General features: G+C 30.7%; 3 protein-coding genes across 4 annotated transcripts; 1 reads left to right on the top strand and 2 right to left on the bottom strand.

Moving 5' to 3' along the window:
* Nucleotides 1-252: 252 nt before the first annotated feature.
* Nucleotides 253-3,565, top strand: LOC140890528 (mitochondrial uncoupling protein 1). Of its 2 annotated transcripts, XM_073298378.1 has the most exons (9): nt 253-607; nt 1,183-1,401; nt 1,489-1,567; nt 1,761-1,894; nt 1,996-2,094; nt 2,172-2,276; nt 2,566-2,640; nt 3,028-3,114; nt 3,200-3,565. In XM_073298378.1, exons 1-9 carry the CDS (start codon nt 470-472, stop codon nt 3,233-3,235), a joined length of 972 nt encoding a protein of 323 aa, XP_073154479.1. In that variant the 5' UTR covers nt 253-469; the 3' UTR covers nt 3,236-3,565. The 2 variants fall into 2 exon arrangements, with proteins under 2 accessions (XP_073154479.1, XP_073154480.1); XM_073298379.1 differs by lacking the exons at nt 2,566-2,640; nt 3,028-3,114; nt 3,200-3,565 and adding an exon at nt 2,422-2,555.
* Nucleotides 3,566-3,990: 425 nt separating this feature from the next.
* On the bottom strand, nt 3,991-5,613 carry LOC140889455 (uncharacterized). The gene is made up of 3 exons (XM_073297172.1): nt 4,987-5,613; nt 4,164-4,898; nt 3,991-4,080 (listed from the first exon to the last, which is right to left on the bottom strand). The coding sequence occupies exons 1-3, from the start codon at nt 5,611-5,613 to the stop codon at nt 3,991-3,993; spliced, it is 1,452 nt and encodes a 483-aa protein (XP_073153273.1).
* Nucleotides 5,614-10,448: 4,835 nt separating this feature from the next.
* Nucleotides 10,449-11,759, bottom strand: LOC140889454 (uncharacterized). Its single transcript, XM_073297171.1, has 4 exons — nt 11,529-11,759; nt 11,175-11,447; nt 10,718-11,008; nt 10,449-10,610 (listed from the first exon to the last, which is right to left on the bottom strand). The coding sequence occupies exons 1-4, from the start codon at nt 11,757-11,759 to the stop codon at nt 10,449-10,451; spliced, it is 957 nt and encodes a 318-aa protein (XP_073153272.1).
* Nucleotides 11,760-15,205: the final 3,446 nt, after the last annotated feature.

The following is a 15,205-nucleotide window of genomic DNA, read 5'->3' as shown; positions in this document are numbered from 1 at the left end:
AGCCATTAGAAACAAGTTTATTTATCAAAATGACATTCGCTATCTTTGTTTGTATTATTTTTAAATTAGATAGTTTTTTTGAAAAATTTAAATTAGATAATTATCACTTTTAAACTTTTTAAACTTTTTGAATGTTTAATTCATTAATCACACAAAAAAACCAAAAAACTTTCGAAATTTAAAATTGATTGAAAATAGAGAAATAAAAGAAAAGGAAAAATGAAAATCAAATTGGAACAGCTAAGAAAAGAAAACGCCATAAATATAGTATAGGGGTGACGATGCGAAGCACACTCGCTCGCCCACTCGGATTCCATAGAACTCCAATTTGCCGCAAATTCTTCGCTTTCCCCGAGATTCCACTTACGCAAATGCGCAAATCAGGCGCATTTTAGCTCGATTCCCTTACTACCCCCTGCGTAGGCTCGAGGCTTCCTGGTTACGGCTCTGAAATCATTCTTTCATTTTTATGCTCGTTCGAATTCTTAGGTATCTATTCGTTTCGTTGTTCTTGTATCTGGTGATGGCGGATCACGGGAATGTTAAATCTGATATTTCTTTCGCCGGAACATTCGCTAGCAGTGCTTTCGCTGCGTGCTTTGCGGAGGTATGATCTGTTTTATGGCTGCTTACTGCGTAAAATTTGTGTTCATCCCATGTTTTAAATTTTTTTAAAAAAATTTGAAGGCTGAATTTGTTCTGGGAGTTTGACTTGATGGAGTTTTCAGTATTCAATGTGATGTGGGTGTGATCGAATTCGTCGGTCCAAAAAATAATTACCTGCTGACTTTTTTTTTTTTTGAATAATCTGTTTGATCTTGCTACTACTCTAGAAAACCTACAGAACTAGGAATCTAATTAGCTTTTTATTTTTATTTTTATTTTTATTTGGGATTGGTTCTTGGATGAAGGCTTTCCCCCGGTATTCTCTAGTTATTCTTGCTACACTGGACAGAAGTTTGCTCAAATATATTTCTTTTCGGATTTGGGCTGCCTTTTGACGATAAGCATGGTTTAATTAGTTGTGTATTGTAGAATTCTTATAAAGTGGCAGTATCTTTCTTAAAAGGAAGTTCTTGATATTGTTTGATGCCTATGGTAGAATCCTTATCTGTAAAGTGATAATTTACTTCGCGTGGATTGTTACTCGTGAATTGCGTGTAATTTTCTACCTGTGTGTAGATTTGCACGATTCCGTTAGATACAGCCAAAGTTCGGCTTCAGTTGCAGAAGAAAGCTGCCGCAGGGGAGGGGGTGGCTTCACTGAAATACAGGGGATTGTTAGGTACAGTTGGCACTATTGCAAGGGAAGAAGGATTGGCTGCCCTGTGGAAGGGCATTATTCCGGGATTACATCGTCAATGCCTGTTTGGAGGCTTGAGGATTGGATTATATGATCCTGTATGGTTTTATGTGAATCGAAGCATGTGAGATACTTAATTTCCTTTGCTTTACTTTGTTTTTGACATTTGTCTGCATGCTTGACAGGTTAAAACATTCTATGTTGGCAAAGATCATGTTGGAGATGTGCCATTGTCAAAGAAGGTACTTGCTGCACTAACAACAGGTAACTACATTTTAGCGATTGTTTATTTTTGAAACCTCGATTGGAAAGTTGAATATTCTGGCTTGATAATTAGCCATATTTCTAAAAAAAATTTGGAAGGTCCCTGCTCCAGTGCTCCTTATTCTTGGGCAGCAAAGATTTTTTTTCCCCTCATTTTTATTGCCTTGACAGTTTGCTTTAAATGTATGAACAGGTGCTTTGGGAATCATCATAGCTAATCCAACTGATCTCGTTAAAGTAAGACTTCAAGCTGAGGGAAAGCTTCCACCTGGTGTTCCAAGGCGTTATTCTGGAGCTTTAAACGCTTATTCTACCATCTTCAGACAGGTCAAATTCCTGAACATTTGTTTTGTCTCGTCCAACATATTCTTTTGGAAATGAGCCTTCCACTTTTTGGCTCTAGAATTTGATTTTAATGATAATTTTAGGAAGGACTGGGTGCTTTGTGGACTGGAGTTGGACCAAATATTGCACGCAATGCTATCATAAATGCTGCTGAATTAGCCAGTTATGATCAAGTGAAGCAGGTGGGATAACACTCGTTATCTCCATGTTTCTGTTGACTGTTCTAATTGCATCTTACCTGTTTATTTAATTTATACAGACCATTCTGAAAATCCCTGGCTTCACTGACAATGTTGTCACTCATCTCTTTGCTGGTTTGGGAGCTGGTTTCTTTGCAGTTTGCATTGGTTCCCCAGTTGACGTGGTATTGTATCGTGCATACTTCTTTAAATTTTCACCCTGCTAAAATATTATTCTGGTTGGTTGGATGCCTTTTCTTCAAATTTTGAAACGAAATTGGTTTGGTACACATTGGATGAGACCCGCTCTTAAAATTGGTTCTGTGCCAGGGGTCAAGTCAAGAATGTTGGGTGATTCTGGATACAAAATTACACTTGATTGTTTTGCCATGGGTTTTCTTCAAATTTTGAAACGAAATTGGTTTGGTACACGTTGGATGACACCTGCTCTTAACTCAATTGGTTCGGTGCCAGGTCAAGTCAAGAATGATGGGTGATTCTGGATACAAAAATACACTTGATTGTTTTGTCAAGACTTTGAAGAATGATGTACGGTTCTCATCTGCTTCCTCAATTTTAATTTACGCCGTCTTGTGGTTTACGTGCGCAACATAAAGTGATGCTACCTAAGTTTTTGAATACTTGTTATGATGATGTGAATCACAGTGGAGGAAGTGGTTTAGGATTTGTCGAATTTTAGGTCGTGCGCATTTTTATGAAGGATTGATGGACTCTTACTATCTTGAGTTGGTAGATAGTTTGACTAACATTCTGGTGTATATATCAAAACATGTTCAAATACTATTCTAATTAAGTACAACACAAATCTTTGGTGAGATGAATCTCTTATCCATTTTTCTGCATTTTCTCTGAGACATATCACAGTTATTATCAATGTTCTTTAGAAGTGACTTGTGTAAATATCATCTTTTACAGGGACCTATGGCCTTCTATAAAGGCTTTATTCCCAACTTTGGACGGCTAGGATCTTGGAACGTAATCATGTTTTTGACATTAGAGCAGGTACGAATCTTGCCCATTAGCCCAACCTTTGCTTTGATTCATTGACTTTTGATCTCTTTCATGTTTATGTTGTGTTCCAATGCAGGCTAAGAAGTTCGTTCGAAGTTTAGAGTCATCATAAATTGAGCGACAACAGAATACAGCAAGCTGGTTGTGAAAACGTTCCGAGGAAAATAGAATCCACAAACATTTAAAATTTTTAGAGATAGTAATAATTTGAACTTGGAGGCGGAAATCAGATTCAAGGCACGATGCTTGTTTACAGGCATGCATCCTTGTGTCATTTTTTTTTCCCGCTATTTCGCATTTGCAATCATTAGACCTGAATCCAATCTGCTGCTGCTGCAAATTTATTTTATTTTATTTTTTTCCTTGTATCATCATGTTCAAAACTTATGCTGTATTCGAAAATCGACAATAAAAACCCCTCATGGACAGTCGCTTAGATGGATCAGACATATATAATTTGCATATTTTTTTATACCACAATAAAAGTTTAAAGGAAAAAAGTTTCCACTCCAAAATCGACAATAAAAGTCTAAAGGATCATATAATATAAAATATATGATTTGCATATTTTTTAAACCACAAACTAAATGTTTTTACCAGATTCAGTCTACATGGCAGTCAAAATTCAATTTAAATGTCATGACATGGGATGCCACCTCTAATGCAACAAAGGATACGAGTCCACTTCCTTGAGACCTTTTTGCTTGCTTACAAAATAAAAGGGAAATTACAATGTGCAATTTACTCATGAATGATTCGCACATAATCTAACCTAAAACTTAAATAACAAAAGATAAAAGAAACAAAATTTCAATGAGAGATCTAAACATTTAGCACTACTGCAGCAGGATAATGCATGCATCACATCTATTGCTTCGTCTCTCTCTTTAAGAACGGTTTGAGGCCATTTGTTAGAGCAGATGTTGAGGTAAGAGTGGCCTGGAGTATTCTTAAAGTCTACAAACAAAATAAATCCAATCAGACATGCACCCATCTTTGTCGGATCAACGAATGAAATTATATAAAAGCTAAATTCTTACCTCTTCCATTCCGATGTCAAGCTCATGTTCCTCGACATCAGACACTGGAATTTTCATCGAGTTAAGAGTGGATATGATGGAAAAAGGAGAAGGAGAAGACACTACTAAATCATCAGTCACCATAAACATTGTGGGTCCTTTCACAAAGCTTCCTTGGCCTTTAGGGTCGATCACATTCATTCCAGAACAACTAAAACTAGAAGGACTAGCCTTAAATGATCTGCCCTTACCAACCGCGAACCCCCTGTTAGATGCAGGAGACCTTTGTTGGCTAAGTGAGAAAATTTGGTAGCAGGAAAGATAGTAGGGAGGAATATTTGGCTCAAGTAATCTAGTGACCGTCTCTGTAGATTTTATGTACTTAACAGTTTCCAGATCATATGTGCTCCTGTATAAATTATATATGCTCCCAAGACAATTGTTATCGCCCAAGAGAAGTTGAACTCTTGCCAAGGGAATGGTGAGCAAACTGAAAAGAAAATCAACGAAGTCTTGCCATGTTTGAGCAAACAGAACTCTGTATGTTGATTTCTGCACAAGAGCTTTCACAGTGATCTTAGAATCTGAACCTGTGTTCTTGCTGGTCTGAGTCTGAGGTAAAGCCTCTGGTTCGTAATTAACCGATGCACACAACCTTTTCCTTCTTTTGGGAGTAGAAGTTGCCGAACTGCTGTGGAGAATAATATCTGTTAACGGTGTTTTGGAAGCTAAAGATCCCTTGAGCAGCTCAAATATCTGATGAAAACAGAGAAATTAGAGTGATGCATGAACAAGTGGCAGAAATATATACTAGTACAAGCAATTCAATGTGTCAAAGATTGACCTCTTCGAACCCCACGATCAGTGTTCTTTCCTCGAGTACACTTGTGTCTTCGATACCACTTTGTTTCAAACACCGTAGAAGGGATGTTGGTGAATTAGGCAGAATCTGCAAATCATCAGTCAAAAGAAAAGATGATGTTTGCACAGTGAAGACACTCTCACCTCCACTTTGGGCTTTAGTTTCTGAATCTTTGCAGAGCTTTATTATATCTGTTGAATTTCCACAAAGGCATTTCACTTTGTAATACATGTTCACACATGACGCATTGTTACAGACGAAGTACTGGATTGGGGGAGTATCATCAATCTGGAGTTTGAGTCTGCTGCATTGATCTCCAGACGAATTTCTTGGATTGAGCAGCATGAGCTTACCCGCCTCAGTCCAAAAATGACTACCATCCAAATTCAGTAAACCCGCATACAAAGAGCTCAAACTTCCAAGAATTGGTGCATTGTCTCCATAGTTCTTGACGAGGAGTCGCACTATTGTCCCGAGTGGTAACGTTAGGAAACTCAATAAAACATCCGCAAAATGGCTATCTATTTCGGAGTATAAAACTTTGTTGCTTTCTCTGTGCATCATGACTTTCAAAGAGAAGTGAACTTCCTTTTCTGTTGCAGCAGACATGTTCCTAAGCACTTGAAGAAATGAAGAAATCCGGGATTAATATCAGCAATGATAATAATCAATTATATATATAACCTTATCAATTGTGTTTGGTTTTATGCATGTATATATGCAGAATAGTATCGGTAAGTGAATCATTAATTAATTGCTATGTGAATACCAACATCAATCTTACTCGGTTTCATGATTCCAACAACACGAGTAATGTCCAATGAAATTCCATTATTTTAATAAATTTTATTTATTGTAATTGTCCTTACTACTATTTATGTCATTGAAAGTAATCATGCCTTTTAGTTTTTTAATTTAATTTAATTAAGTAATTTCCGTTTCTAATCTTTTACTATAATTTATTTATACTTTTTAATAATAATAATAATAATAATAATAATACATAGTTTTTCCATAAATTGTTCAATTTTGGTTTTTGGTTCACTGAGTTTTCAAAGTTTAAGACATTAACTTTTTATTTTTGACTATTTTGATCTAACAGTTGACATAACGTCGAAAAATGTTGATGTTAGAGAAAAAAAAAAAAATTATTGGCTTATCCAATGATACATAAGAAACTAAACCAAACTGTCCAAAAAATAGGAGTTCATACACTAAAATCAAACTATGTAAATTTAATGGACCAAAACATAAATTAAACATGTTAATGGATAAAAAAAGTTACTTCCCCAAAAGATAAATATATGTATGTATGTTATTCGTACGTAAATTTTTAGTGCCACTTTCTTGTTTTTTTAAAGTTGCTCAACAAATTTATGCTTATGACTTCATCCCCAACACCACGGGTTTTAGTTGTTTTTGTTTTTGATTATTCGCACTACTAAAACGCGGCACGAGTTGGTGGGGCATGAAATGAGCATCATTTGTTGGGCAGGTGAAAATTTATATATATATATATATAAAAACAAGAAAATATGCTAAAAAAAGAAAAAAAACCATTTTCCCGCCTAAAGTTTATTCTAAATTTAGTAAAAATATTGCATAGATAAAAATAAAGATATTATTGAATTTAAACTAGGTAAAGATAATATTCAAAATAAAATAAATATTATATTACAAGTGATAAAATATGTTATCCATAAATTTTAAAATATAGTTAAAATACGAGTGATTTTTTTTTAAAATTAAAATATTATTTTCTTGATTCAACAAAATTGAAATTTTTATAATAACTGGTGTTTTGCCTAGCAATTATGTATATACACAACAAATATTAAAAAATAATATTATTAATCTATATCTATATCTATATCTATATAAAAGCAAAAAAGTCCGCTAAAAATAGTTTTCCGTCCAAAAGTAATTTATAAAAATAGTAAAAACATTATCATTAATTATTAAATTTGAAAATAAGATATGGTTAAATTTAAAAGTATAGATAGAGATAATATTGAAGATTAAAAAAAATAATATTATGAGTGATAAAATATTTGATTTAAAAATTTTAAAATATATATAAAAATCTGATTTAATTTAAAAAAATTAAAGTACTATTTATAGTGATCAAACAAAATTTAATTTTTGTTTTTAATAATGTAGTTGTTTTGTATATATATCTATATATCTATCCATAAGAGCAAAAAATCTATATCTATATATATATATATATAAACAAAAATTCACATAAATAGAAATAAAAAAATTTTCACGCCCAAAAGATATTTTAAAAAATAGTAAAGATATCAAAAAATTAAAAAATAAAAATAATATATTATTTAATTTAAAATTATAGATAGAGAAAATATTGAATATTCAAAAAATAAGATGATATTATAAATGATAAAATATTTGATCTAAAAATTTTAAAATATAGATAAAAATACAATTTAATTTTAAAAAATTAAAATATATTTTATCTTGATCAAACAAAATTTAATTTTTACTTTTAGCGTTGGTTGTTTTGCCCAATAAAACGAAATTTGTACACCAAATTTTATAGCACAAAATATTATAGAGGAATTTAATATAAAAAAAATATCATAATAAATTAGATATAAAATATCGCGATAAAATAGAAAAATTTCAAGATATTAATATTTTAAATATAATTGTACATGATATTTGTTATATCTTTAGCAATTTTAATTTATATATAAAAACATAAAACTCATATGCAAATATTTAAACTAAAATTTTAAAAATATAAGTAAAAAATATGATTGAATTAAAAACAAAAATCAAAATAGTCTTTCTACAAAATTTAACTTTTTTCTCTTTTTATAAAAATCCGACAGAGTATTTTTTTTTAAAAAAAATATTTTTCATTATTAAACAAAATTTTAAAAAAGTTTAATAAAAAATTTTCATTATTAAACAAAATTTAATAAAATTTAGTGATATTCTATTTAATCTAAAAATTATAAATATACATAAAAATACGATTGAAAAAATTTAAAATATTCTTTTTTTATCAAATAAAATTTAATATTATTTTTAATAGAATGATTCGTTTGTCTATATGCATATGTAGATATACACAACAAAAATATTCCAAAATATATTATGTTATGAGCGATATATTATTTAATATAAAAATTTTAGAATATAGATAAAAATATTTCTGAAGTTAAACTAAATTAAAAATAAATTTTTTTTGATAAAAAAATAATTTTTGTTTATATATATATATATATATATATAAAAGATGAAAATATTTCTAAAATAGAAACTATAGTATTTTCAACCGAAAAATTATTTTCGAAAATAGTAAAAACATTATCTTCAAATTTAAAAATTCAAATAAGATATAATTGAATTTAAAACTATAGATAGAGATTATATAGGATATTCAAGAAAATATTATTTTGATTTGAGTGATATATTATTTGATTAAAGTTTTTTAAAATATTGATAAATATACGATTTAATTTTAAATCTTTTTCATTATAATACTTATAATTTTTTTGTTCATTTAATTTTATTTAATATATATATTAATTTTTGTTAATATAAAAAACATTTTATACTAATTGTAAAAATTTTAATGTAACTTATATTATTAAAATATTATGTATCTATATTTTATTATATTTATTTTTATATTTTTATTTTTATATTTCAAATTTGAAATTTTAAAATTTATTTTAAAATTTAAAAAATTTATATTTTTCTTTTGTATAGAATAAAAATATTGCATGCATCAAATTTATAATTATTGGGTAAATAAATCCCTTAGAAAATAACAATTTTTTTAATACAAATATAATATGAAAAATTAAAATATTAAAATAAGACTTTTATAATAAAAATAAGGGTGGATAACTTTATATATATATATATATATATATAAACATATTAGAATATGTCAAATAACTTATTTCAATCGCTTAAAACTGTTTTCTAAAATTTTTCCAAATAAATTTACAAAAGTTTTAAACTCTGTCAAACATCACTTCAACCACAATGAATTTAAATTGTTTTCAATAATCTAAACATTTGAAATCCATTGTCATGATGATCTCAATTGTGGTGTAATAAATATCAAGTTGAATTTGTTTTAACATTTGAAGATATATTTATATCCGTAGATTTCAAATCCTTTAATCCAATTCAATCTTAATTTATTTATATTTTAATTATTTATTCAAGCACTCATATTATGTCAATAATTACATAAAAATAACATTACGTGCATCGCACAGGTGGGAATACTAGTATATATAGAAATAACATGAAGATATTATAAATTTTTTAAAAATCAGTAAAATTGTTTATAAATTTATATTATCTGACAAATTTACAAATTTGATTAAAAACGAAACATTATATAATCAATCCTATTTATTATCTTTACAAGGCCGTGTTACTCAGTAATTATTAATTTTCCTATTTAGTAAACATCTACCCTTTTTATTAACTAATTTTAAATCAATTTGGTGAAGTCTTTGCTTTGATTCATCTTGAACTTTTGATCTCTTTCATGTTTATGTTGTTAGAATGCAGGATAAGTTCTTTCGAAGTTTAGAGTCATTTTAAGAGTAAAATTCATTTGGTACACAAAATATTAATTAATTGACAAATTGATACATAAACTATTTTAAATGTCATAATTGATACATGATCAATCTAAAAGGTCAATTTTACCCTTAACCTAAATTATTTTTAAGTCCAATTACTATTAAAATAAATTAGGTGCACAATTTAATTTTCAATGTTATTTTATTGTAATTAAATATTATAACTATTTGGAATTATATAATTATGATAAATAATTATCCACTCAAATTATACAACGGAATAAATATTTTTAATATATTAATGAAAACATAATATAATAAATAAAATATATATTTATATTTAAGAAGTCCCGTGATACTGCTTTTAAATTGTTAGAAATATTTTAAACACCATTTTAGTTTTTCAACTCTAACATTGATTTGTTAAAAATTCGAACTCTGGTGGTGGAAAACAAAATCAAGGCATGACGCTATAGTTTGCACGCATGCCTTATTTCTTGAGTCATTTTTCTTTTGTTTTCGCTATTTGGCATTTGCACTCATCAAGAAGTACTGAAACCAAGCTGTTGCAAATTGTTTTCTTATATATGGATGGTTAATTCATTTCACATTAGAATAAAATCCCAAAATTTACATGATTTATGTATTTTTTTGCCCCACAAAATTTATCTTTGACCAGATTTTGCCTATATAGACATCAAGATCCCATATTACCATCGCTAAATGATCACAAAAGGACAAGATGGCTGGATTCTTTTTTGCTATCAACAAAATACTAGTACTTGGAAAAGGACGACATACAATTTTACTGGCGAATAATAGGCATAATCAAAACTTAAACATCAATACCCAACAACTCGAGACAAATTAATGTGCTAGAAAATTCTGGTAAGTACCCAAAATTTGACGAAATATCGAAACATTTAGCAGCCGAAACATTTCTTGCTTCGGCTGTATCTTTAAGAATGGTCCCAGCCCGTTTGTTAATGCAGATGTTGAGAAAAGAGAAGCCTTCAATATGCTTAAAGCCTACAAACAATATGCATATCCATTTTTGTGAGAGAAACGAATCTTAAATATTCCCATATATGAATGAAGGAAGTAGCTATATAGTTAAAAAGCTAAAATTTGATTACCTCTTCCATACCAATGTGAAGCTCATGTTCCTCGACATCGGACACGGGGATTTTCATCTGGTTGAGAGTGGATATGATGAAGGTTGAAGATGCAGTAGCCACCACCAAATCATCAGTCACCATAAATGTTGCAGGTCCTTTTACAAAACTGTCATGGCCTTTTGGGTCGATCATTTTCATCGGAATACACGTAGAAACATCAGCGGGAGTATACGCCAATAATGATTTGATCTTGCCGTTCTCGAACCTCCCATTTGATACAGGAGAGATTTGTGGGTTAAGAGAGAAAATCTGGTATGAAGAAAGATAGTAAGTAAGGAGGAATTTGGGGTTGAAGCAATCTAGTCATTGTCTCCCTTGAAATGATATACTCTCCTATTTGCAGATTAGATATGTTCCTGTATAAATTACTTATGCTCCAAAGATAAGTATTACCATTGCCCAAAAGAAACTGAACCCTTCCCAAGGGAATGGTGAGCAAACTGAAAAGAAAATCAATAAAGTCTTGCCGGGCTTCAGCTAACAAAATCCTCTTTGTGGATTTTTGCACAAGGGCTTTAACAGTACTAAAGTAGTTGTTAGAATCTGGACTATCGTTTTCACTTGACTTAGTACTCCGGGGTAAAGCATCTGGTTCATATTCAACCGCGGCGGCGGAACTGATATTCATGAGAATGATATCTGTTATCGGAGTTTTGGAAAGCAATGATCCCTTGAGCAGTTGCATTATCTGTTGAAAAACAAGAAATTATAAGATTTATTAATGATGAACCGAATTCGAGTGGATATTGTAACAAAGCTAATTAATTACCTCCTTTAGCCCGACAAGTAGAGTTGTTTGCTCGAGTACACTTGTGTCTTCAATACCATTTAGTTTAAAAATTTGGAGAAGGGATGCTGATGTATTAGTCAGGATGAGAAGATCATCAGTCAAAAGAAAAGATGCTGTTTGTGCAGTAAAGACAGTTGGGGCTTCAATATATGATCTCCTTGTCTTTTTATTTGTTGAATCTCCACAATGGCACTTCACGTCATAATACATGCTCACACACGTCCAATTCTTACAGCCCAAGTACTGGATGGGTGGGGTATCATCAATCTGGAGTTTTAGTCTCCTACATTCATTTGCAGATGAATTTCTTGGATTGAGCAACATCGATTTGCCGGCCTCTGTCCAGAAATGACTTGTATCCAAATTCACTAAACCCGCATACAAAGAGTTCAAACTTCCAAGAATTGGTGCATCGTCTCCATAATGCTCGATGAGGAGTCGGACTATTGTTCCCAGTGGTAATGTAAGGAAACTCAATAAAACAAAAATCGCTATCCACTTCAGCGTATAAAACTTTTTTCCTTCCTTTGATCATCATGACTTTCAAAGAGAATTGAAACTCCTTATTTGTTGCAGCAACCATGTTTGTAGCTAGACTAGTCGAATGATGATGATGATAATAATAGGTTTTATTTATGCATCTGTAGAATATTATCGGTAAATGAATCTTTATTTAATTATATTGTTACATGAATCCTAACATTAATTTAATTGCTCGATTTCTTTGACTCCAACAACACGAGTAATCATGTCTAATGAAATTCCATGATATTATTACCATAAACTCTCCATCTTCTTTTGACTTTTATGAGAAAAGTAGATTACCGCCTACTAACTTGCACTGAGGATCTGCTTGATAAGAAGTTAATTAAACCAATTACAGTATCAATTTTATTGATTGAGATTATATATGTCAAAAAATAGAAAGTAAATCTCTCGTATTTTAGTTTTTTTTTAATTTAATTAATTGTAAGTTAATTTAATTAATCTCGTTTATAATCCTTTAATATTTATTATACTTTTTCTTAATTTTAATTAATATTAATAATATATATATATATATATGTTTTTACTACATAAAGTTTAAGCGTCACTTTTAATTAACTAATAAAGTGGATTTCTATAAATTATTATCAATCTTTTTATTTTCATGATTTTATCCAAATTCTTAACAAATTTTATTTGAACTTCTTTTTTTATTTAATGTCATGTACATATGTACTTCTTTACAAGGTTGATGGTGAGGGTTTAGTGTTGCATGTTTTTCGCTCGCAAGCGCACAATGTCAAGTTATAATATAAGAATTAAGTCCAAGTCGATCCCACAGAGAATGAATAAATGATATTATAATAAATATTTGCGACTAATCAAATCATAATCTTATGTAGAGCTATGAAAATGGTTTGATTTTAATAACACTAAAATTTGCAAGAAATAAAATTAAATAATCACAAGTTCACGAGATGAAAATTCAATAAGCGATGAATGCTAGAGGTTCGACTTCACTTTACTTTTCACCTCAATTTATTTTTAATGATTGTTCAATTATAAAATCTTCTAGTTTATCAGCCAAGAATTCCTATTATTTTCTACTATTTCTCTCGAGTATCAAGCAGAATTTCGTATTTAATAGCAAACTCAATATTTCTATCTAAGTTCAACTATTACATCCGATAAATGGCACGAGAATTCTTCTAATGACTTCTATGGAGTTATATGTCTCTCGAAGAATATAAACACCAAAGATGTATTTTTCTATGTCGTATTCAAAATCTCTTCCTCGAGTGATAGATTCCAAATAATATATCATTCAATCTATGACCAGTAAATTGAAAGCATTAAAATAAAAAAAACACAAATAAACTTTGCGATGAATTTTAAATATATAAATCAAAATATTTAATTCATAGTTTCCAGTCAAGATCCGTCTACCTCTAGACTAATAAATTAGTTCATAATAAATTCATAGATCAAACAAAACATGTTTTTCAAATAATCCATAAAACTAGAAAAACAAAGTTCACAGAGAAACTAGAACGAATTAGAATGAAGCTTCTCCATCGCCGGATGTTGCCGTCTTCCGTCTTCATACCGGGTTCTCGAGCTCTTGTGCAATCCAATTTTTTCAATAGCCAACTAACTCCCTGCAATTTTTCTGAATGTCGGCGTCCCCTTTTTCATCCTCCACAATTCCTTTTATATGTTGCTTTTAAGCCCATCGAAGCCCACAAATGCTTTTCCAAAAAATTTTGATCTGTTTTCCAAAATATGCAGATACGCAGAAGTTTCCAATTCGTTTAAGCGCAGATGCGCTTCCTTCGTTTCTTGTATTGCTGGACTTTGGCGCAGATGCTCGAAATTAGGCGTAGAAGCGTTATTCTTGTGATTTCTTGTGTTACTGGATTTTGCCGCATATGCTTCAAATTATACTGCATATGCGGTACTTCGTTTCTTCAATTCCTATCCAATTACCGCATATGCTCCTCTTTTGCCGCATATGAGCCTCTTGACTTCCTCAAATCTCTGCCTCCGCATGCATCTGCCTCACTTCTCACGCATATGCGGCTCTTGACTTTCTAAATTTTTTTTTTCTGGACTTACACAGCTGCGAGCAATTTAGCAAATTCCCATACTCTTTATTCCTCAATTTTTTCTTCTTCTCATCTATAAATTCACCAACTCATGAATCCTCCTACATACACATAAACAACAACGAAACCGCATAAATCTGCTCAAAACAACGCAAAATTCAATTAAAATCATAACCAATTTAAGTACATAAAATGCATTTATCAAATTTCTCCAAACTTAATATTTTGCTAGTCCCGAGCAAAACAAAACACAACAATTAGACAAACAAGGAATTAAAAACACACAAGAAAGCATTAAAACTTAAATAAACCAACCGGCCTCAGATGTTCAACAATTAATCCATGTATAGCTAAGTTTTTCAAGATTTCTTGTGCGTGCATGTGTGATTAGCCAATCCTGTCTACCCACCTAACTTTCGATTAAATCATGCAACCAGTAAGCCTCAAAGAGTCATTAACACCGCCCTCTAGTTTCAAAATACTCTCCACCAAGTTCAACTTTTACTCGCATAAATCAAAAGGACTTTTTTCAGTGATTACATTTTTTTCATAAAATTTTTGGATTTTGCACCCGGTTTTTATTTAGCCCCATGTTTTTTTTTCGCATACTTTGCTATAACTAAAGCTAGGATTCGGATTTCAATCCCCTCGTCTATAGCCCGGATGGAGCATCAACCCCATTTCATCTGCAGACTTAACCATGGAATGATGATTAGGATTTCAATCCCTTTTCAGGCCCGGATGGAGTTGTAAGAAAATTTAGATTTTTTAATTTTGTTTTTATTTTCATAACCCCATTAAATCTGCATACTTAGTAAAAAACGAAGCGACTAGGATTTCAGTCCCTTGTTCCTAACCCGGATGGAGCATTTTTTAATTAAATTGTCTAAATCATTTCTATGCTTGTATCAGTTTACCTCGGTCTTGAGCATAAATTACCAAAGTTAAAAGTCAAATTATCCAATCCACTTACAAAATCCACATAACCTTTTCTACTTATCAGGAGTATCGATAGTCAAGGCTATAGTGCATAAAATGTGAGAACTCAAGATGCAATGCTGCCAA

The sequence above is a fragment of the Henckelia pumila genome, chromosome 3, assembly GCF_033568475.1.
Source record: "Henckelia pumila isolate YLH828 chromosome 3, ASM3356847v2, whole genome shotgun sequence".
Lineage (NCBI taxonomy): Eukaryota > Viridiplantae > Streptophyta > Magnoliopsida > Lamiales > Gesneriaceae > Henckelia > Henckelia pumila.
This window is presented reverse-complemented; position numbering and strand designations above follow the sequence as displayed.